Here is a 23279-nt window from a genome sequence, read left to right on the forward strand (position 1 = left end):
AATTAAAAATGTATATTATGACCATTGTTGAACAATATTTGTAAATGAATATAGACAGACAACAAGAATTGTACATATAGAAAGATTTATTTGTTTACAGACATTTCATGGACAAAATCTGAAGCTCTCAGGCCGGTTCACCAACACAATATGAGAAACGCGAAATGCATCACAAAAGTAAGAAGAAAACAAACCAATAACCTCCCTCTCACAAACCTCAGAGCCTGGATAGCTCTGTGGGTTGGAGCGGTGCTGGCAATGACAAGGTTGCAGGTTCGATCACAGCTGCATTGCAAGGGGTTGGACTAGATGATCCTTAGGGTCCCTTCCAGCTCCAAAATTCTGTGATTCTATGGGAAACATTCAAAAGAGCATCGGAGGCCAAATCAGTCAAAGGATGATCAATCAGCCCAATTTGCCTGTACGCAACAATGACAGACAGGTACACCTAGGAAGCAACCAGGGAGAGATTGCCGTATTTCAATGTTGTTGATTATTTTGGGGGGCAAAGTTGTTGCAAAATCTCCCCCCAAAAATGAAGCTTTTGAGCTATTTTGGGGGGAAATCGCCAATAACAACACTTCCGAAAGTGCTGCCACGCGTCCGGATTTTCCCGGACATTTAATCTGCTCGATTGATTGTGTGTGTGTGTACAGTACAAGACTGTGTGTGTGTGTGTGTGTGTGTGTGTGTGTGTGTGTGTATATATATATTTGCCGCTTCACGAAAATCCCGTCCTGCTCTGTCCGGGAAATACCGGACGTATGGCAGCCGGAAAGGCCAGGCGAAGGCAGCCTCTGACGTTCAGTCCTCCAATGGTTAAAAACATTGAGCTGCGGCTCCTAGAGGGGCAGGAAGTTTGTCAATTTGGGGGGAGGGGAGGCCAGAGCGAGTCACTTGCTTTGGTCCTCCAGGAAGAGGAAGGAGGCCTGGCGACGTCCCTTGGCCGGGAGGCAGATGCTGCACAGGGCAGGACCAAAGAGGTAAAGGGTTCAGAGGCTCAGAGTTTCCTTTTGACCCAGGAGCTCAGGTTGCAAAATGGGGGTCCATCAGCTGGGTGCCCCCCTTGCACAGGCTCCTTTGAAGTCTTCCTCCCCCTCCCCAGGGGGCTGATTTGGTGCAGAAGAAGCAGCCTTGCTGGTGGAAGAGGAGAAACAGACCCTCTTAAAAACACACACACAAAATGAGGCTATAAGGAAGGCGACTCCACTGTCCCAAGAATCTTGGGTTTTGCAGCTGCAAAATGCCATAGAACCGTATAGATTTGTAGAGTCGGAAGGGACCCAGAGGATCATCTAGTCCAACCCCATGCAATGCGAGGATAATAATAATAATAATAATAATAATAATAATAATTTTTATGTATACCCCGCCCTCCCCGGCCAGAGCAGGGCTCAGAGTGGCTAAACACCAATAAAACACAGTAAAAACATAATAGGGGGGAAAGAGGGGGGGGGAACCCAATTTAAAATACAGGTTAAAATGCAATTTAAAATGCAGCTTCATTTTAAAGTAGCCGATAAATCAAGACCATAAGGGGAGGGAAGCATAAGGGTCAGACTGAGTCCAAACCAAAGGCCAGGCGGAACAGCTCTGTCTCTTCCCTATGAAAAGATATCAAGTCCCGCAAGGCCCTAGTCTCTTGTGAAAGAGCGTTCCACCAAGTCGGGGCCAGTACTGAAAAGGCCCTGGCCCTAGTTGAGACGAATCTCTTTTAAGCAACGTGGGACTTGAACCCACAACCCTGGAATTAAGAGTCTCCTGGTCTACCGACTTCAAAACGGCATTTTCCTCAATTGCAGGATCTTCTTTCCTAAGAGCTCCATCCAGTCCCTGTGGGGTTGTATCATGAAATTGCAGAGTTGGAAGGGACCCTGAGGCTCATCTAGTCTAACCCCCTCGCAATCCAGGAATTTCAGTTAAAGCATTCAGGACAGACAGATGGCCAACCAACCTCTGCTTAAAAATCTCCAAGGAAGAAGAGGTCACCAGCCACACAGAAAGAGATGGAGAGGCTTTCATGCTCCAAAGCCAGAGGGGGAGCTGCTTTTGGAGTTCCTGGACCTGAAGAGAGCCTGTTTGGATCCACTTTGCCTTCTAAAGCTCCAGCCTCAAGGCAGTTATTGTTTAGTCGTGTCCGACTCTTCGTGACCCCCTGGACCAGAGCACGCCAGGCACTTCCACTGCCTCCTGCAGTTTGGTCAAAGTCATGTCCGTAGCTTAGAGAAACACTGTCCAACCATCTCGTCCTCTATCGTCCCCTTCTCCTTGTGCCCTCCATCTTTCCCAACATCAGGGTCTTTTCCAGTGAGTCTTCTCTTCTCATGAGGTGGCCAAAGTATTGGAGCCTCAGCTTCATGATCTGTGCTTCCAGTGAGCACTCAGGGCTGACTTCCTTCAGAATGGAGAGGTTTGATCTTCTTGCAGTCCACGGGACTCTCAAGAGTCTCTTCCAGTACCAGAATTCAAAAGCATCAATTCTTCGGTGATCAGCCTTCTTTATGGTCCAGCTCTCACTTCCATACATCACTACTAGCTTTAACTAGACAGACCTTTGTCGGCAAGGTGAGGTCTCTGCTTTTTAAGATGCTGTCTAGATCTGTCATTGCTTTTCTCCCAAGAAGCAGGCATCTTTTAATTTCGTGGCTGCTGTCACCATCTGCAGTGATCATGGAGCCCAAGAAAGTAAAATCTCTCACTGCCTCCATTTCTTCCCGTTCTATTTGCCAAGAGGTGATGGGACCAGTGGCCATGATCTTCGTTTTTTTGATGTTGAGCTTCAGACCATATTTTGCGCACTCCTCTTTCACCCTCATTAAAAGGTTCTTTAATTCCTCCTCACTTTCTGCCATCAAGGCAGTGGCAATAAATAAATTATCCCCCTCCTTCCCTCTGAGGTTGCTGGGGTGAAGGGTCTTCTCCAGACCCCCTCTTGAGAGTTTGGCTGGACTCCTTTGCTCTGGAGGGGTAAATAAAAGCTGATCTGGTGGATCCAACTCCTTTTGCAGACTTGTCACCTGGGAGTTATAAGGGACCCCAGACGTCATCTACTCCGACCCCTGCAATGCAGGAACACGCAGGTGGCATACTTTACTTACAAAGTTCCTAAAGTCAAGTTCGTGCATTTATCCATGCAGCAACAAATAAACACAGGCAGAAATCTTGGGATATAAAATATAGTGAAACAGCGGTCTGAGTTTGTAGTGAGCAAGGTGGGTTCACAAGGTGAAAGAAAATGAACAAACTAGGAAAATTATTGCAGGAACATGCCCTTAGTCTAGGAATACACTTCTGTGGTCTTAACCCCTTCGTGCATTAACTAGCCCTACACTTGCTAGTTATATTTGACTGCAATTTCCCACAACCATTTCAAACTAAAAGTCATTTTTTCTTTCTTTCAGTAACTGGTGACGTTGGTGGCGGTGGGTGTGCACATCCCCAAAGAGGAGTGAGATCTCCTGGATCCAGGCCAAAGAACTCTCTACAAGGAAGTCCTGATGGAGGATTTTGGTAATGAGGTCTCTGCAGGTAAAGACACTTTTTCCGTGGCTGAGGGTTACTGAAGGGATGGATTCTTAGAGCAGAGCTGCATGATATTCCCCCAAAGAATTCTGGGAACTGTAGTTCGCTTCTCACAGAGCTACAGTTCCCAGCAGCTTTGGGACAACAGTGGTGTACTAGCAAGGACACCGCATCTCATTTACACCAGTGTAAAATGGGAAGGGGGGAATCATGTTTGCCACCTTAAACTCCTTGGAGGAAAAGGTTGTATGCAAATGTAATAAATGATTTCTAATTGTTCTGAATTAATTCGAGTTTCTTTGGTGCGCTGTTCTTTTCCCCCATGTTTAACTGTGGGGTTTTATTTTTCTTTCCTTCCCTCTGCCCCCAGCAGGTGATTGGCAGGAGAGCGAAAGTGAGAAGGAACCTTCTATTGAATCAATGAAGCAAGTAGCAGGACAGGAGACGTTCAAGGATCCAAAGGCATCGAAAAGGCAGAAAGCGAAGCATTCGAAGAACGAGAAAATCAAATCCTCCCTTTCCAAGGCGGCCGAAGGCCGTGAACTCCTGATCCCAAAACAAGATCCCAAAGGCAAGCGAGGGATCCAGTGTCCCGTGTGTGCGAAGATCTTCAAATGCAGGTCGGACTACAATCGGCACCGCGTCACCCACACGGGGGAGAAACCGTATCAGTGCGTGGAGTGCGGAAAGAGCTACAGCGACAGCGGGACCCTTACCGCACATCAGAGAATCCACACGGGGGAGAAACCCTACGAGTGTGTGGAATGCGGGAAGCGCTTCAACAGGAGCGGGACCCTTAAGAGACATCAGAGAAGCCACGCCGGGGAGAAACCCTACAAATGCCTCGAGTGCGGGAAAAGCTTCGGACGCAATTCCATCCTCACGGCGCACGAAAGAACCCACACCGGCGAGAAGCCCTACAAATGCCTCGAGTGCGGGAAAAGCTTCAGTCGCAGCATCAGTCTCAACAGGCATAGAAAGAAACACGCTCAGGCAGAAGCGCCAGAATGCGTGGAGTGCGAACAGGGGCTGAGCCCGAAATGCGTGGAGTGTGGGAAGGGCCTGAGTCCCAGCCAGCTCCTTACGGCTCATCAGATAATCTACACAGGGGAGCACGGGAGCAACCATGTTAAGTTATGGAGGGTGGAACGGGCCTGAGACGAGAATCAGCGCCGGAGAAACCACATAAATGTTGGGGGGGGGGGAGCTGAATATTGCAGCGGAAGACTTAGCAGGACGAGGGAGATGCCCTAAAAGTGAACAGACTGTGGAAAGGGGTTCAGGAGGAATCTTACTTCACATCAGAGAACTCACAGGGGAGAAACCCTCTTTGCCAGAATGTTGTGTTGGAACGGTGTTACAGTGTTGTTCAGAAGATTTCAAGATTTCTTTTTCCTTTTCTGAAATCTTTATAACGGGGGGGGGGGGGGGAGATCACCCTGCTTTGGGGTGGGGGTGGGAGGCACTAAATACACCACTCTTCCTTTCCCCCAGTGGGAAGGGCTTCTTAATTCTCTTGGTACCTCACAGCTCTGAGTGCCTGAATCAGATTATCCCCCACCCCCAAAATTGTTCTCTATCCTGCCCAGGGTCTCACTTCCCTGGGTTGTGAGTCTTGGGAATTGTCATTCCCATGGGAATGTGCCCCGGGCTGCTTATTGATCATAGAATTATAGGGTTAAAAGGGATCCATGGGTCATCTAGTCCAACCCCCGGCGATGCAAGGATCGTGCTTGCCTGTTCCCTTTCTCACCCATCTTTGCCACATTGCTAGACAAGCGAGACAGAAATCCTGTTCTTCCAGGCCCTTTTTTTCCCGCAGAGAGAACTGAAAACAACTTACGAAGAAAGTATAAAAGCAAGAATACAAGCTAAAAGACGTACGAGCAGATCCAACTCAACCCCGCCCTGTTAAAAACGAAGCTTGTGTTTTAATTGTTTCAACCTGCCCTGGGGTCTTTGGGTGAAGGGTATGTGAATAAATAATAATAATCCTAAAGTCATTTTCTTAACATTTCTAAATCAGGGAGGTAGCAAAGGATGAGGTGGCACTTTTTAAAAAATAAGATGATGGCAGCTAGATCTGAATGTGCAACGCAAACCTGGTACCCAGACTTGGGAAACTGGGGTATGACAGACATCATGAATTTGGCACCCTCCAGTTGTGCTAAAACTCCCACCAGCACCAGACTACATGGGAATTCTAGTCCAAAACCTCTGGAGGGCACCAGGTTGGAAAAGACTGGGAGAAAATTGGAGAAAATTAACCTGGGCTCATCAGGGAAGGTGTATTTATTCCCCACTCCCCCCAGGTTTGAACAAGGCTGGAAGAAAGTTTAAACAACTTTGGAACAACCAGATGATTTGAAATGTTTGTTAATATCTCCCAAGCCCCTGTAACCTCCCCAGTTTTGTATTAACAGTTTTGTACGGCTATTGTAAGGGACGCGGGTGGCGCTGTGGGTAAAAGCCTCAGCGCCTAGGGATTGCTGATCGAAAGGTCGGCGGTTCGAATCCCCGCGGCGGGGTGTGCTCCCGCTGTTCGGTCCCAGCGCCTGCCAACCTAGCAGTTCGAAAGCACCCCTGGGTGCAAGTAGATAAATAGGGACCGCTTACCAGCGGGAAGGTAAACGGCGTTCCGTGTGCTGCGCTGGCTCGCCAGATGCAGCTTGTCACACTGGCCACGTGACCCCGAAGTGTCTCCGGACAGCGCTGGCCCCCGGCCTCTTAAGTGAGATGGGCGCACAACCCTAGAGTCTGTCAAGACTGGTCCGTATGGGCAGGGGTACCTTTACCTTTACGGCTATTGTATGAATGTCTGTATATATTTTTGGTAGCAGCTAAGGGAAATAGTTTCCCGCTGAAGGATCCTGAGAAGGACATCAATTTAATATCAGGAGGACTAAAGTCAATACGATTAAAAAGGATCAATGTGGGAATTTTATACGGGGAATATGTAAGGGGTTAAATTCCGTTTTCTTTCCGTATCTCCTTTTCCTCTGTTTCCTTTGCAAAAACTTGGAAATTTGGTGGTGATGTAACAGTTACCTGTCTTGCTTTTTTACATATTTTGGGTGATATTCAGCTCAATATTTCCATGAGTTGTCCCCAGATCTGCTCTGGAGGGTTGGGGGGGGGACCCAGAAAATATTTGAGGTGGGCGTATGGAAGAGGAAAGGATTTTTGCCCCTACAAAAATAAAATGACTTTTAAAAAGAGTTAATCTTGGTTCAGTTGCTTCTGAAAATTCCATTAATAACTGTCACCTGTTTCCCCCATTCTTCTTTCAATGTTGCCATTTAATCCATCTTTCTTTCTTTGGCTATTTGAGGGATGAACTGGGACAACGGCAAAAGTGTGTAGCAACTTGCCTACCTTATTTTTTAAATAACAGTGGACAAAGAGTGGGGGAAATAAGCCCTGAAAGAGCAACAAGTGCATTGTGGGATCAGGTTTCATTGTGTAGAATCCAGTGATGTTTTTATTATGGGATGTTAGGGGATTCAGAGAGTTGGATAACAGCCCGGATTGGAATGGAGCCAGATGAAGCTGCGCTAGCAAAAAGACATTCGGAAAAGTATATTACACAAATAAAGTTGTATTCAGCAGACGAAAGGATACTATGATTTCTGACACGACTGAGAATCGTAGAGCCAGAGACAAGAAGTCAGAGTGTTAAAATCGAGATGTGGAAATATGGAAACAACGACGAGAGGCAGGATAGAGATTTGGAGTTATGCTTCAAGGTCCAGACTATGGGAAGCCAGAAAAATTAAAAATTAAAATTTGGAAGATAATTCGTCCTTTTTATTTTAGTTTTTTATTTTTATTCGATTATGATTTGATATGTTAATTGGATATTTTTAATTGGAAAATTAATAAAAATGATTTAACAAAGGAATGTTAGGGGAGAGGTGGTACCTCGGGGGGGGGGGATGGGACACACCATGCTCCTTCTGGGGTGGTTTGTCCACCTTTGGTCCCCAACCTGCACCGAGATCTCACCTGTGGCTCCTAGTAGCTGTCTGCATGCAACAGTGGCCACAATCCCAGGAAATGGCTTTGACTGGCTGGCTAAACCAGGCGAGGGCAGCTGATGGGGCTCAAACCCACGTAGACAGGCGGGTTGAGCGGATGAGACCAAGAGTGGTTCCTTTTTTGAAAAAATATTTTTTTATTAGGAATTTCAACATAACAATTTATCAAAAATACATCATCCTCATTCCCCCCATAATTTTTTCCCTCCCTCCTCCCCCAAAAAGAAAAACCCACCCCTGTTTTTTCAGCACATGCTATTCTCTGCATATTATAAAATTGTAAAGATCCTTAATTTATCTATCTATATATTACTATTTAAAAGTTTGTGAATGAAGAAGAAGAAGAAGAAGAGTTTGGATTTGATATCCCGAATTTCACTGCCTTCAAGGAGTCTCAAAGCGGCTCACATTCTCCTTTCCCTTCCTCCCCCACAACAAACACTCTGTGAGGTGAGTGAGGCTGAGAGACTTCAGAGAAGTGTGACTGGCCCAAGGTCACCCAGCAGCTGCATGTGGAGGAGTGGAGACGCGAACCCGGTTCACCAGATTAGGAGACTACCGCTCTTAACCACTACACCACACTGGCTTATTCTAAACCTGCCAAGAGACCAAGAGAGGTTCCAACGGTCAAGAAGGTGGTTTCTGCAGGTGCTGTCAGGGCCGTCTTACCCATAGACGCTAGGGGCACCCGGGTGCCAGGCTCTCAGGGGTGCCAAGCCAAGAGTCCGGGGCCGAGATTTGGAGTCCAGGGATTGGGAAGAGCCGACAGCCACTGCTGAGCGGAGCGGAGCCTGTCAGAGCGCCATAGCTCTTCTGCTGCAGGCGAACAAGGTGCTGAGGCAGCGAGCTGGCTCTGCCCTCCTGCTCGCCTGGGACTGGCGGGGCGGCGAGAGAACCGGCCCAGCGCATGCTGCTCACACAAGGCTTCGCTCAGTCGCTGCTGCCTCAGGCTCGACTGTTCTTGCGCTGAGCTGTACTTGCCCCCCCCCCAGGCGCCCAGCCCCGGCCTTGCTCTGCTGCCACCGCTGCCGCCTCAAGCTCCTCTGTTGTTGCTGAGGCAGCCGGTCAGGCCAGCTGTGCCGTGCGCGCTTTGCCAGCCCACCCTATAAAAAGGTCAACAACTTTGGTCAACCTGGAGGGGCAGATCTCTGCACCCCGGCGCCACATATGCTTAAGACAGCCCTGCATGCTGTACAGTGGTACCTCGGTGTGAACGGGATCTGTTCTGGAGTCCCGTTATTATTATTGTTGTTGTTGTTGTTGTTGTTGCTATTATTATTATTATTATTATTATTATTATTATTATTATTATTATTATTCCATATTATGTTATTATGTTAATGTAAATATTTATTTGGAAAATCAAATAAATAGATTAAAAAAAAAAAATCTCTCTGGTTGCAAGGGAAGAGGAAGAAAAGAAGGGCTTCCAAGAGGCCCCTCTCACCGTTTTCACAGGGGAGAAAAACCGAGGAGGACCCAGCAGACGAATGATGCTTCAGGTGCAATAATTGCAAAGCGGCTGGCAGGCAGGGGAGGGAGAGAGGGAGGGAGGGATAGAGAGAGAGGCAGCCTGGTCCTCCAGAGGCTTCCTAGAGAGGCAGGAAGTTCTGAAAGTGAGGTGGAGGTGGGGGAAGACAATAGGGAGCCCCCGTTCCCTGGTCTTTCCAGGCAGGGAAGGAAGAGGCCTGGTGACATTCCTTGGCCAGGAGGAAGACATGGTGCGGGCAGGTATCCTGCATGGGGAGGGCAAGAATTGGCCTTTTTTTCTTGGGGGGGGGGGGGACGACATAAAATTCCCTTCCTATTGAAATCACACAGATACACCAAAAATAAAAATGGGAGAGTGGGGGTCTGACCTCTGCAACCCAGCTGCAAAAATGGGATGCCTTTGCAATGCTTCAGCTGTTGTTGTCAGGGTAGCTCAGCCGGTTAGAGCATGGAGCTGGCAGACTGCAGGTTCGATCCCTTTTGGGGGCAGCTGCAATTTCCTGCATTGCAAGGGGGTTGGGCTAGATGACCCTGCGGACCCCTTCCAACTCTACGATTCTGTGACCCGCTTTTCTCCCACAACCACCAATCCAGCAACTTCATCTCCCATGGGAGATGGGGAGACCCTCTGTTTGCAGGGGAAGCAGCATGGGCGGAGGGGGCGGGGAGAGAAAGGACGTCCCCGCCTCGCAAAAATAATAAAACAATAGGATTATCCAGTTGCAAAGAGCCCCCTTTCCGCCCCAAAATGCATTGATTGCATTGCAAGATGTTTTTCTCTCTCCGTCTGAGCTCTGTCCAATCTCTGTAGGTGCTGCAGAGGAAAGCTGTTTTTTCACACCAGGGACTTCCAAGGGAAACAGACACACAGGATTAAAAAAACTATCCCCTTCATCCTTCTTTGTCTCCCTTCCAGGCAGCAGAAAAAGCCCCAGAGAGACCTTCTGGGTCTCCTCCTCTTCACAGTGAAATGGGAAGAGACTCTACGCAGCCAGCTCAAGTAAGAGATTTGGTGGGGGTGGGGCTTTCTGGACTTACTTTTATGGGATGCATCTCTGAAGACCCTTGCCATGCATTTAAAGCACAAAGGTTGCTGAATGTCCTGGCCTTCTCCTCATTATTACTATTAGTAGTAGTAGTAGTAGTAGTAGTAGGGACGCGGGTGGCGCTGTGGGTAAAAGCCTCAGTGCCTAGGGCTTGCCGATCGAAAGGTCGGCTGTTCGAATCCCCGTGGCGGGGTGCGCTCCCGTTGCTCGGTCCCAGCGCCTGCCAACCTAGCAGTTCGAAAGCACTCCCGGGTGCAAGTAGATAAATAGGGACCGCTTACTAGCGGGAAGGTAAACGGCGTTTCCGTGTGCAGCTCTGGCTCGCCAGAGCAGCTTCGTCACGCTGGCCACGTGACCCGGAAGTGTCTTCGGACAGCGCTGGCCCCCGGCCTCTTTGAGTGAGATGGGCGCACAACCCTAGAGTCTGTCAAGACTGGCCCGTATGGGCAGGGGTACCTTTACCTTTACCTAGTAGTAGTAGTAGTAGTACAGTGGTACCTCAGGTTACATACGCTTCAGGTTACAGACGCTTCAGGTTACAGACTCCACTACCCCAGAAATAGTACCTCGGGTTAAGAACTTTGCTTCACGATGAGAACAGAAATCGTGCTCCAGCGGCGCGGCAGCAGCAGGAGGCCCCATTAGCTAAAGTGGTGCTTCAGGTTAAGAACAGTTTCAGGTTAAGAACGGACCTCCGGAACGAATTAAGTACTTAACCCAAGGTACCACTGTAGTACTCTGCCCATCTGACTGGGTTGCCCCAGTTTGGAGGCACTAATGAATTCCACTAGTTTGCTCACCTGGTCCTTTTGAACCACAGCAAAACAAAAGTAAAGAAAAGAAACCCGAATCATTATTGTTATTCTTATTTTCATCAAAACCTCCCTCTCCTCCCCTTGCCTTCTGTGGCAGGAAGATGGCAAGGCTGCCCAAAGTAAATCCTGGGCAGTTTTGCTAAAAAACGGCCCATACATTGCCAGGCCACTCACAAGGTTCTTGTCATCAATTTACAAGGCCCTTGGGTCCATGAATCCTCAAAGACTGCTTTATCCCTTATATCTCTGCTTGACCACTGAAGTCTTCAGGGGAGTCACTGAGGCGCTGCCCCTGACTCGGATGTGTGGCTCAGATCCACCAGAATTAGGGGCCCAATCTTGTGGAAATTCCTTGCAGTTGAGGACAGTAGAACCCCTTCCCTGTTAAGGTTTTGGCACTTAACTGAATACTTTTTTTTATTCCAGCAGGTTTTTTAAATATTGAACTCCCGATTGTATAATTTTAATTCATGTTTTAGTCTTGTTGCGTCGGACGACTGATAAAGTGGTATGCAAACAGATTTCACAGTAAAAACATCCAACAACAGAAACGATTTCTGGAGAGTTTCCTATTAAATAATTAAAAATGATTGCATTTCACACACAGTGACGGATAGGCCTCCCTGGTTTCTGCTTTTATGTGGATAAGTGAGGCAAGACCTCCCCAGGCGTAGAGCAAAAGAAGCTGGGATGAAATCGTATTTAGGACTAGTTAGCAGGATCAGTTCAAACAAGGGCAGAAAAACAGAATGCTTGTTTGAACCAGTTGCAGCTTAATCACACAGTGTATACAGTGGTACCTTGGTTCTCAAACCAGAAGTCTGTTCCAAAACCAAAGCATTCCAAAACAAAGGCACGCCTTCCCATAGAAAGCAATGCAAAATGGATTAATCCGTTCCAGACTTTTAAAAACAACCCCTAAAACAGCAATTTAACATGAATTTTACTATCTAACAAGACCAGTGATCCATAAAATGAAAGCAATAAACAATGTACTGCAGTCACACAATCAATCAATCAGTAGCTGAACTGGGTTCCACACAGTCATGAAAACAAACAAAAAAGCCGCAAAAACAAAAATGCAAAAACAGGCAGACCTCAGTGTAACACTCAAAATGGAAGCATAAAACTCAGAACGGAAGTGTGGCACTCAAATCAAGAAGCGTAACACTTTAAACGGAGCATCTTCGGCCTCCGAGAAACGTTTGCAAACCGAAACATTTACTTCCAAGTTTTCAGTGTTCAGGTTCCAAGTTGTTTGAGTACCAAGGCGTTTGAGAACCAAGGTACCACTGTAGTATCTTTTGAGTTGCCTGCCTTGCTTCCCCTCTCTTCCGACTCTCCTTCCTTGGAGGTTTTTAAGCAGAGGTTGGATGGCTACCTGTCTTGGATACTTTAGCTGAGATTCTTGCATTGCAGGGGGTTGGACTAGATGACCCTCGGGGTCCCTTCCAGTCCAAAGACTCTATGATTCTATGAATAACATAAGGGACCTGCTGGATCAGGCCCCTCTAGTCCAATATATCGCTCCTACAGTGGCCAACCAGATGTCTCGAGGGAAAGCCCAGAATCAGGACCGGAGTGCCGCAGCGCTTTCCCTCTGCTCCTGAATCCCAGTTCCCAGGAATCCCAAGTGAATCTGCACTCAGGTCCTGCTTCCTATACACATCTGGTTGGCCACTGAGAGAACAGGATGCTGGACTAGACGGACCTTTGGCCAGGTCACGTCTGCTCACCTGTCCGACTGCCTGTGTTTGTGTGTGTGAAGAGACCTATCTTCTTTTCCACTTTAGGCTCCTGCGACCTTTGAGGAGGTGGCTGTGCATTTCTCCAAGGACGAGTGGACTCTGCTGGATCCATCCCAGAGGGCTCTGTACAGGGAAGTCATGCTGGAGAATTATGGGGAGGTGGCCTCTTTGGGTAAGCAACCCCCTCCCCATTGCCTTTCTTGCGGCCTAGGACCCACATACCTACGGCGCCGCCTCTCCTGGTATGCCCCACAGAAGAACTTAAGGTCCACAAATGACAACATTTTGGAGGTCCTAAGTCGCAAGGTGGTTAGATTGGTTTCAACTAGGGCTAGGGCCTTTTCAGCACTGGCCCCGACTTGGTGGAACGCTCTATCACAAGAGACCAGGGCCCTGCTGGACTTGACATCTCTCCACAGGGCCTGCAAGACAGAGCTGTTCTGCCTGGCCTTTGGTTCAGACTCAGTCTGACCCTTATGTTTCCCTCCCCTTACGGTTTTGATCTATGGGCTACAGTATTAATAAAATGAGGCTGCATTTTAAATTGTATTTTTAACCTGTATTTTAAATTGTCCCGTCCCCCCCATTATGTTTTTATTGTAATTTTACTGGTGTTAGCCGCCCTGAGCCCGGCTCTGGGCGGGGAGGGTGGGGTATAAATAATTTATTATTATTATTATTAGACACGGAGAACTCCTGTTGCTTTCTCGGTTTATCTGCTTCACCTGTCCGCATTTGTGCTAAGCTCATTCATCTTATTCATCTTGTTTTTATTATTGCTTGTAAGCCGCTCTGAGCCCGGCCTTGGCTGGGGAGGGCGGGGTATAAATAAAAAATTATTATTATTATTATTCCAGATGGGGCTCTTTGCCAGCTCCGTATGAGAGGGCAGCCGTGATTGGCTGGCAGCCCTTGCAACTGATAGGGCAGAAGGCAGGGAGGCCTGACAGTAGGTGGCGCGAGAGCTGGCTCGTTCTGCTTTTGCCCCAAAGCTTTTCCCTGCATAGTTTTACCAAAGCAGGAAGAGGAGGCTGGCAGGCAATGCCTACCCCTGGGCTGGTTGCCATTAAGAAGGCAGGTTAAAGGACGCTGGCTGAAGGCAGGTAGAGGTTAGTGGGACAGTGTCAGGAGGGAGCCAGCAATAAATCACACTTGTCATAGTCCTGTGCTGCAAGCCACAGCAGAGCTCAGTGGAGGGAGAAGCCAGCCTACTAGCTGAGTCTCAGGGGGGTACTTGCCTGGAGACAGAGTCCTTAGGTCCAGTCCAGTCCTAAGGTCAGGAGTATCTCAGTTCACATAGTCAGATGATCTGGGGGTCAAGAAAGCCGAGGGTCCAAGGTCGCAAGAAGCAGCAAGGTCTGGCCAGGAACAATGAATGTGGTTTCCAGCAACCGACTGAGGCTGGAATCCCTGCTTAAGAGATCTGGAGCTAGCCGGTTCACACCAGAAGCAAGAAGGCTGATGAGCAGCAGGTGGAGTCACTTTGCCTTCTCCTGGCCCGACTCCTGGCCCATGACAACACGGAAGTTAGATCTTTATTAGAAGAAAGGTCTGTGCAGGCCTAATGAGCAGAGCAACTCTTTTCGGTTGCCCCATGAGGCAGTTGAGGAGACTGAATGTTCCCTCCTTCCCACAGCTGCCTGAATCTCCTTTTGCCCCAGGTTCTTCCCAAGCAATATGAGACTACGCTGACGCGCCCGTCTCTGCTCCTCCCTCTTCATACCTCTTCTTGTCACGGGAGTCCAGTGGGGAGGGGAGCTTATAAAGGCAGAAGTGGGAGACACCCTTCCTTCTTCACCAGCCCGACCCATCTCTTTCTCTCGGTCTCCCTCTTTTCCTTTTTTTTTATTTAGTTTTTTTACATATATTTTCAAATTTATACATTTCATTAGTTTTACAATCAATTTAACATTTCAAATTTGGACTTCCTTCCCCCTCTTTCTGTGGTTCCTTAAATTCATTTTTTCTATCCTCTGCATATCCAAATTCATTTAACTTGCTCATTTATTTATCCACTGTAAATATATACTCTTATAAAACTGCAGGTTATTACAATAATCCCCCCAGTGTTTTTATCTGTTTACAATTTATCTATAAATATTCAACAAACCTTTTCCATTCTTTTATAACAAGTTTGTTATCTTGATTTCTTATTCTTCCGGTAAATTTTACCATTTCTGCATACTCCCTGAGTTTTTGTATCCATTCTTCTTTTACTGGGACTTTCGCTTCTTTCCACTTTTGGGCAAGTAACATTCTTGCTGCTGTAGCAGCATATATAAATAAATTTCTATACAATTTAGGTAGTGTTGTCCCTATAATTCCCTCCGTTCCTGCTCCATCTTCTGCTTCTGGGCTGCTCTCTGCCACAGCCTCCTCCTGCTCACTAAGCCCTGTCACTTCTCCAGCTTCCGGCACCTCCTCCGACCCATCGTCGTCCCACCACCAATCCCTGGGCTCTGAGCCTTCTTCCCTTAGGGGGTTCCCCGACTGGTGCTTCCCATCATTTCCCTGTATCCAGTGATGGCACTACCTCTGTCTTAGGAGGCCGGTAACAGAACCAGTCTAGTCTGAAATTCTGGACTCCTAGAAGGAAAAAAATATTTTCTTCTTCTTCTTCTTCCATTCAAGATGGGCCTCTGATTCTTCAACCTCTTCTCATCAGCTGGTTGGAAGGAGAGGGAGAGCAATTTGACCCGGAGCGACTGGCAGGTAGGTGCGACAATGATCTAGGGAAGGGTTGTTACCTTGCCAGGTTGTGGTCTTGTTTTGAGTTTCTCAGAAACAGTGTTTTTTTTCCTTTAAAAAATGTTTAGGGGGTACTTTCATTTTGACTCAAGGAAATCACCATTTTATAGTTCATTTTATAGTTCATGAGTCCAGTATATCTTAAGGAGCCTCTCCACCCCCATTGTTCTACCCGGACGCTGAGGTCCAGCGCCAAGGGCCTTCTGGTGGTTTCCTCATTGCGAGAAGTGAGGTTACAGGGAACTGGGCAGAGGGCCTTCTCGGTGGTGGCACCCGCCCTGTGGAACGCCCTCCCACCAGATGTCAAAGAGAACAACAGCTACCAGACTTTTAGAAGACATCTGAAAGCAGCCCTGTTTAGGGAAGCTTTTAATGTTTGATGGATTACTGTATTTTAATATTTTGTTGGAAGCCGCCCAGAGTGGCTGGGGAAGCCCAGCCAGATGGGCGGGGTATAAATAATAAGTAAATAATAATAATTATTATCATCATCATCATCATCATCAACATACAGTTGACTTCACACATTAAACGCTCGCTTCCATCTGAGACTCAGGAAACACCATGACAGGAAATGAGGCCGCCGTCGGGCGTAGCAATAAAACTGACGATTCACCGTGCTAGAGAAGAAACTAAAATTTTTAGTTTCTTATCCTGTTAGATTCACAAAATGTTTAGTTTCTTATCCTGTTAGATTCACAAAATGTTTAGGGGTATGCGTACCCCTGCACCCCCCCCCCCAAAAAAACACTTCTCAGAATAGCCTGAGGCTAGATGCCTTGACACGGGACGCGGGTGGTGCTGTGGTCTAAACCACAAAGCCTAGGGCCTGCCAATCAGAAGGGCGGTGGTTCAAATCCCCGTGACGGGGTGAGCTCCCTTTGCTCGGTCCCTGCTCCTGCCCACCTAGCAGTTTAAAAGCATGTCAAGTGCAAGTAGATAAATAGGTACCACTCCGGCGGGAAGGTAAACGGCATTTCCGTGCGCTGCTCTGGTTCGCCAGATGTGGCTTAGTCACGCTGGCCACATGACCTGGAAGCTGTCTGCGGACAAATGCCAGCTCCCTCGGCCAATAAAGCGAGATAAGCGCCACAACCCCAGAGTCAGCCACGACTGGACCTAATGGTCAGGGGTACCTTTAGATGCCTTGACACCCATTTGAATGGTTTTCACCCACTTTGATTCCTCACAAAATCAAGGGGGGCGGCATTGCAGGGGGTTGGACCCATTTGAGTCCCTTCCATCTCCACAAGGCTACGATTCCATGAACTGCGAATCAAACCCAGAATCATGGTTTGCATCTCTCAAGTCAAACAGGATGACGTGGTTGCCATGCAAGGAAACGGCATGGAAAATATTACCCTGCCATCTGTTTCTCTCGTCGCCTGTGCAGGTGGAGGGGAAACTTCCATGACGTGCTCAAGGCTCTCGCCTCTTTGTTGCCATGTGGAAAGAGCCATTCTGCCCTTATCTCAGGTAAGCAAAGCTCCTTCTATCAGTGGCAGAGGCGATCCAGGAAAAGGCTGCTCCCAGGGTAAAAATAAATGACTTTTTTAAAAAATCAGATTTTAAAAATTTAAATCAGATTTTTTTTTTTAATTGGATGTTTAAAATAAAATGCTATTGGAGGAAAAGTCTTTCTAAATATAGTTTTCTATTTAAGTTGCATTATAGTCCAAAGGCTATTCATCAGGAAATAAGGATTTCTTTTAAATTTCTCTTGTGTGCTAAAACTCAGTCTGCTTTTTTTAAAAAAAATGTTTAACCATATCAGTTAACACACATGCTATAATGTTATTGTTTTAGTTAAATAAATTGTTATTAAGGAAATAATTATTAGGAAATGATTATTTTTCTCCTTCCAATAAAATACAGCAGAAAAGTTGTCCAAATATGAACAGTTAACTTATTAAACCTCACAATAATTTCATAATCATCTATGTATGTCTAATAGTATAACCAAATCAGTAATTTTTTATATAACTACTCTGTAAATTTATTATTCCAAAAGTGAAACCTTCATCTGGTTGTAAATATTAAGATTATACCAGCAAGAATGTGTCTTTCTGTGAAAAAGATGATTTAAATCAAGTCTTACTGGCTAGTGACTTAAATCATGATTTTAAACAATTTGATTTAAATCAAATCCACCCTGGTTGCTCCTCCCACTTGCTCCTGAGGCGGGGCTATGCAAGTGGCCCAACCAATCAGAGCAGGCCACAAAGAGAAGGGCAGTAGCCCCTTGGCACAAATCCTGGCAAGGAGATGACAGCATCCTGTGTGGCAGATTTGTAGGGTAGATGGGTCCTCAGATCAATTTCTTCCTCCTGTCTCTGCATGGATTCTTGTTTTGGTTGGGTTATTTCTTTTTGCTAAGGGCACATCAGTTTGGTGCTGTTGAGAAAACACATCCTTCTTTTCCCAGGGTTTGGTCTCCTTTGAGGAAGTGAGTGTCTCCTTCGCCGCAGAGGAGTGGGCTCTGCTGGATCCAGAGCAAAGGGTGCTGTACAAAGAAGTCATGTTGGAGAACTACAGGAATGTGGCCTCTCTGGGTGAGGATTGTAAGGGGAAACATGGAGTTGGAAGGTGTTGACATGCAGAGGCCCGGGGAGGCCAGCTGATAAGCCCCAGCTGTGCCGTCTCCTTCCATCGGCCCGTGCTCCGACGTAAATCAGCAACCCAGACTTGGGAAGCCAGGGCACGCTATTAGCAGAGTAGTATAATAATAATAATAATAATAATAATAATATATTTATACCCCACCCATCTGGCTGGGTTTCCCCAGCCACTCTGGGCGGCTTCCAACAAAACACTAAAATACAATAACCTATTAAACATTAAAAGCTTCCCTAAACAGGGCTGCCTTCAGATGTCTTCTAAAAGTTTGGTAGTTATTTTTCTCTTTGACATCTGGTGGGAGGGTGTTCCACAGGGCGGGTGCCACCACCGAGAAGGCCCTTCAGATGTCTTCTAAAAGCCAGATAGTTGTTTATTTCCTTGACATCTGATGGGAGGGTGTTCCACAGGGAGGGAGCCACTACTGAGAAGGCCCTCTGCCTGGTTCCCTGTAACTTCTTGCAGGGAGGGAACCACCAGAAGGCCCTCGGAGCTGGACCTCAGTGTCCGGGCTGAACGATGGAAGTGGAGACGCTCCTTCAGGTATACTGGGCTAAGGCCATTTAGGGCTTCAAAGGTCAGCACCAACACTTTGAATTGTGCTCAGAAATGCACTGGGAGCCAATGTAGGTCTATCAAGACTGATGTTATGTGGTCTCGGCGGCCGCTCCCAGTCACCAGTCTAGCTGCCGCATTCTGGATTAGTTGTAGTTTCTGGTCACCTTCAAAGGTAGCCCCACGTAGAGCACATTGCAGTAGTCCAAGCGGGAGTTAACCAGAGCACGCACCACTCTGGCGAGACAGTCTGCGGGCAGGGAGGGTCTCATCCTGCGTATCAGATGGTCTGGTAGACAGCTGCCCTGGACACAGAATTGACCTGCACCTCTATGGACAGCTGTGAGTCCAAAATGACTCCCAGGCTGCATACAGGCACAGTCTCTAATTGCTTGGGGAAAGCCCCGGAGAGGAGGAGACATAGATGGCTGTGGAGAGGCAGGGATTTTAGTCTCAGCAACTGATTTCCATGGAGGAAGACCACCAGGAAGGAGCTGCTCTGCTCATTTGGCCTGACACTCAGCCAAATCTGTGGAGATTGTGTTTTTGCTAATAAAGTGTTAACTCCTACTTGGAACAGTGTGATTTACTGCTGGCTCGCTCTTTGACAGCAAGGCAGATGCCCTACCACCAAGCTGTGCTCCTTCCCCTCCTGATACCCGGTCCACTTGTTTCTTCCTTTTTTAAAATCCATTTTCTTCATTCCATTTGCCCTTTGGGGTGGGATGGAGGTACAAAGCAGGCCATGTGGCCTGGGATTTCTGGACACGCAGGTCACAAGTGCCATAAATATTTGTTTTCTCTCTCTTTTCTTAATCCCATGAAGAAGGTCCTCTGATGCCCAAATCTGACCTCGTCTCCTGGCTGGAAGGAAAGGAAGAACTGCTGTCCTGGGAGGAGCCTGCAAAGAAGGACAAGGGATTTTTCCAGGAAAAATTGACTGGTAGGTCCTCAGATGAAAAATACCAATTTGAGAAAGAGAGATCTGTGCCCAGTGAAATTGAGTGAAGGAATCATCCAGAAATGAATTTGTGCGATTCTCTCAGATATTGGCAAATGCAAAAGATAACCTATAGCAGGGTGTGTAGAGAGAAAAGGGAAGGATTTTGGAGATTGTGAAATAACAAAAGCAGCTAGTCCTCAGTTTCTGCCTTGAAGCCCAATCATGTTTTCTTTTTGTTTCCTTTTCCCAAACAGAGGGTGGTCTTGGCTTTGAGAATTATAAGGAGCAATCTGTGGCGTCGTTGGAAACAGCTAAGCAGGAAGCAGCAACAGATGCCTTTGGGACGCAAAGGGGACCTACATATCTTGAGGGAAATGAAACTTCTCCTTCTCTGCATGATGATTTTCATGAAATCCTGAGCGTACATCTACCTCACATGGGAGAGAAGTGCCCAGTGTGTGGGAAGACTTTCAAAGATGAATCGAGCTTGAATAAACATTGCAGAACCCACACAGGAGAAAAACCATATCAATGCCTGGAGTGCGGAAAGAGCTTCAGTGGTAGTGGAAAACTTACTAGACATAAAAGAAGCCACACAGGGGAAAAACCGTATCAGTGCCCTGAATGTGGAAAGAGCTTCAGTGAGAGAGGGACACTTATTAGACATCAGAGAATCCACACAGGGGAAAAACCTTACCAATGCCTTGAGTGTGGAAAGAGCTTCAGCGACAGCAAAACACTGAATAATCATCAAAGAACTCACACAGGAGAGAAACCATATAAATGCCTGGAGTGTGGAAAGAGCTTCAGCTACAGTAGCATCTTGAATACTCACCGAAGAACACACACAGGGGAAAAGCCATTTCAGTGCCTGGAGTGTGGAAAGAGCTTCAGTCGGAGCACCCACCTTTCTGCCCATCAGAGAACTCACACTGGGGAGAAACCGTATAAATGCCTGGAGTGTGGAAAGAGCTTCAGTGTTAGCTCAAACCTTAGTTGTCATCAGAGAACCCACACGGGAGTGAAACCATATAAATGTACGGTGTGTGGAAAGAGCTTCAGTGCTAGCTCAAGCCTTACTTTACATGAGAGAACTCACACAGGGGAGAAACCGTATAAATGCCCTGAGTGTGGAAAGAGCTTCAATCACAGCTCAAACCTTACCTCACACCAGAGAACGCACACAGGGGAAAAGCCATTTAGGTGCATGGAGTGCGGAAAGAGCTTCAGCCAGAGCATAAGTCTCACTGCCCATCAAAGAGTCCACACTGGCGTGAAACCATATACTTGCCTGGAGTGCGGAAAGAGCTTCAGCGACAGCAAGACGCTCACTACTCATCAGAGAATCCACACGGGGGAGAAGCCATACAGATGCGGTGAGTGTGGGAAGAACTTCAGCGTCAGCTCAAGCCTTGCTTCACATCAGAGAACTCACACCGGGGAAAAGCCCTTCAAATGTGCGGAGTGTGGGAAGGGCTTCAGTCAGAAAGCCCACCTTTGTGCCCATCAGAGAATTCACATAGGGGAGAAACCTTACCAGTGTCTGCAGTGTGGGAAAAGCTTCAGCCAGAGCACGAGCCTTAGCACACATCAGAGAATTCACACAGGGAAGAAACCGTACGAATGTCTTCTGTATGGAAAAAGCTTCAAGAAGAGCTCAGATGTTCCTTCGTATCAAGGAAGCCACACAGGACAACTTTGGATATATGGCCCTTTGCTTCAAAACCAAGATGATGGTGTATTGCCTATATTCTGTCCATCTGGCAAGGAGACGGATTTTGATGACAAACTCCTATGTTTCATTTAAAAGATGAACAATGAAACATTAGGAAGAACTTCCTGACAGTAAGAGCTGTTCGACAGTGGAATTTGCTGCCAAGGAGTGTGGTGGAGTCTCCTTCTTTGGAGGTCTTTAAGCAGAGGCTTGACAACCATATGTCAGGAGTGCTCTGATGGTGTTTCCTGCTTGGCAGGGGGTTGGACTCGATGGCCCTTGTGGTCTCTTCCAACTCTATGATTCTATGATTCTATGATTTGACTCTTGGTTGGGTGCTGTTTAGTCCCACAGGTTTGCGGCTTCCTGTGTTTGCTAGTAACAAAATCCACTTCTTGCCTTCATCCTCTGCTCTTATTGTTGTCAAACGTTGGAGGCAAGGGTGCGGCAAAGTGGTGGCTGTTCTCTATTTCCTTTGTATCTTGTTTTAAGAGGATTCTGATGAGGCTCTGAGCAGGCTGTCCTCTGAAGGGAGACTAAAGCAATTTTTAAACTGGAACAATTTTGGAGAACGCTGAAAAAACCTATGACTTTCTTGCTTTGTTTTGGAACTCTTAACGTGTAGTGGGGAGCTGTTCGTGTAAGATAATCTACAGCGGGGAGTGATGGTTTCGGTGTATATTCGAGTGCCCAGTCTTTTCAGTATTGTTAATAAAGTTTCACAACTATGATGCCAGTCGTTCAGATTGTGACCGTATGGCAGGGTGGAGGAACTTTTTTTCATTGTGGAGGGTGGAAAGTGCTTTAGTGATAAAAGGAGCACTTCCTACATATATAAAAAACACAAAAAACTCACAACAGGTTGAAATATTTTCAGTGTGTGGAAAAAGCTTTAGTCAACTCCTTACTATACCCGAAAAAGCCCATGGGGGGCACTATGGAAATGTATGGAGCAGGGGTCAGCAAACTTTTTCAGCAGGGGGCCAGTCCACTGTCCTTCAGACCTTGTGGGGGGGCCAAACTATATATTGCTTGGTGCGGTGAACAAATTCCTATGCCCCACAAATAACCCAGAGATGCATTTTAAATAAAAGGACACACTCTACTCATGTAAAAACACGCTGATTCTCGGACCATCCGCGGGCCGGATTTAGAAGGCAATTGGGCTGGATCTGACCCCTGGGCCTTAGTTTGCCTATCCATGGTATGGAGTATGGAAAAAGCATCAGCCAGAGTCAATGCATTGCTTGAAGGTCCATCAAAGAACCATTTCAAAGTATTAAAGATTAAGATGAACGTGACATTGAGAAGAAAGGGGAGGGCAAACTTGACGGCCAATAGGTTTTTGCTGCAACCCTTTTAGTGCTTGAGATTCATGCAACTGTAGCTGATGAAATAAAAACTGAACTTGCTTTCATGGTGTGTCTGATCACTGATAAAGAACAAATTGCCCACCCTTTATTAGAAATCCTAGCTTTCAAAGTCTACGTTCTGGAGACACCTCTATTTATTTAGCAATGCAGCCCTGCTTTTTGAGCTCCCTCCACAAAGCAGCTTCTTCAGTAATTGCCCCTTGTTTGAAAGGGGAAGTGAATTATTTCATTTGTAAGATTTTTCACCTGCTTTTAAGGACATAGGAAGAACTGTGCTGGATCTGTCTCAAGACTCACCTGGCCCAGGAATTTGTTCTCACAATGGCCAGTCTGGTGCTTCAGTGGGGGCCCCACAATCAAGACCTGAACACAACAGCCACTCTCCCCACTTGTGATTCTCACCAAATTTATAGCCTTCCTGCATGAACTTGCAGCAGTTATGCAGGTTGTTTCTTCTGTTTTTTATGATGTGTGTTTATATTTGTTTCTAATCTACTGCAGTGGTATGCGGGTGGCGCTGTGGCCTAAACCACAGAGCCTAGGGCTTGCTGATCAGAAGGTTGGTGGTTCGAATCCCCGCGACGGGGTGAGCTCCCGTTGTTCAGTCCCTGCTCCTGCCCACCTAGCAGTTCGAAAGCACGTCAAAGTGCAAGTAGATAAATAGGTACCGC

At 47.0% G+C, this 23279-nt stretch overlaps 2 protein-coding genes across 6 annotated transcripts; both read left to right on the forward strand.

The window, feature by feature from the left end:
• The first annotated feature begins 875 nt into the window (after positions 1-875).
• On the forward strand, positions 876-7129 carry LOC310670844 (uncharacterized protein). Of its 4 annotated transcripts, none has more exons than XM_083426634.1 (3): positions 876-983; positions 3402-3528; positions 3893-7129. In XM_083426634.1, the coding sequence occupies exons 2-3, from the start codon at positions 3498-3500 to the stop codon at positions 4678-4680; spliced, it is 819 nt and encodes a 272-aa protein (XP_083282760.1). In that variant the 5' UTR covers positions 876-983; positions 3402-3497; the 3' UTR covers positions 4681-7129. The 4 variants fall into 4 exon arrangements, with proteins under 4 accessions (XP_083282760.1, XP_083282761.1, XP_083282762.1 ...); XM_083426635.1 differs by having other exon boundaries at positions 3896-7129; XM_083426636.1 differs by having other exon boundaries at positions 900-983; positions 3402-3518.
• Positions 7130-9182: 2053 nt separating this feature from the next.
• Positions 9183-21339, forward strand: LOC310670239 (uncharacterized protein). 2 transcript variants are annotated; one of them, XM_083425196.1, is made up of 8 exons: positions 9183-9290; positions 9971-10050; positions 12705-12831; positions 15291-15371; positions 16801-16883; positions 17833-17959; positions 19405-19521; positions 19776-21339. In XM_083425196.1, exons 1-8 carry the CDS (start codon positions 9278-9280, stop codon positions 21326-21328), a joined length of 2181 nt encoding a protein of 726 aa, XP_083281322.1. In that variant the 5' UTR covers positions 9183-9277; the 3' UTR covers positions 21329-21339. The 2 variants fall into 2 exon arrangements, with proteins under 2 accessions (XP_083281322.1, XP_083281323.1); XM_083425197.1 differs by having other exon boundaries at positions 9185-9290; positions 9967-10050.
• Positions 21340-23279: the final 1940 nt, after the last annotated feature.

The sequence above is a fragment of the Podarcis tiliguerta genome (assembly GCF_965153285.1).
Source record: "Podarcis tiliguerta genome assembly, chromosome: 2".
NCBI classification, from domain to species: Eukaryota; Metazoa; Chordata; class Lepidosauria; order Squamata; family Lacertidae; genus Podarcis; species Podarcis tiliguerta.

Bases quoted from the DNA above. Each gene is read 5' to 3' on its own strand.
- LOC310670844 (XM_083426634.1), top strand. From the start codon at position 3,498: ATGGAGGATTTTGGTAATGAGGTCTCTGCAG. The intron at 3,529-3,892 runs GTAAAGACACTT...CTCTGCCCCCAG, and splicing joins TGGTAATGAGGTCTCTGCAG to CAGGTGATTGGCAGGAGAGC.
- LOC310670239 (XM_083425196.1), top strand. The intron at 12,832-15,290 runs GTAAGCAACCCC...CTTCCATTCAAG, and splicing joins TGGGGAGGTGGCCTCTTTGG to ATGGGCCTCTGATTCTTCAA. The intron at 15,372-16,800 runs GTAGGTGCGACA...TCGCCTGTGCAG, and splicing joins TGACCCGGAGCGACTGGCAG to GTGGAGGGGAAACTTCCATG.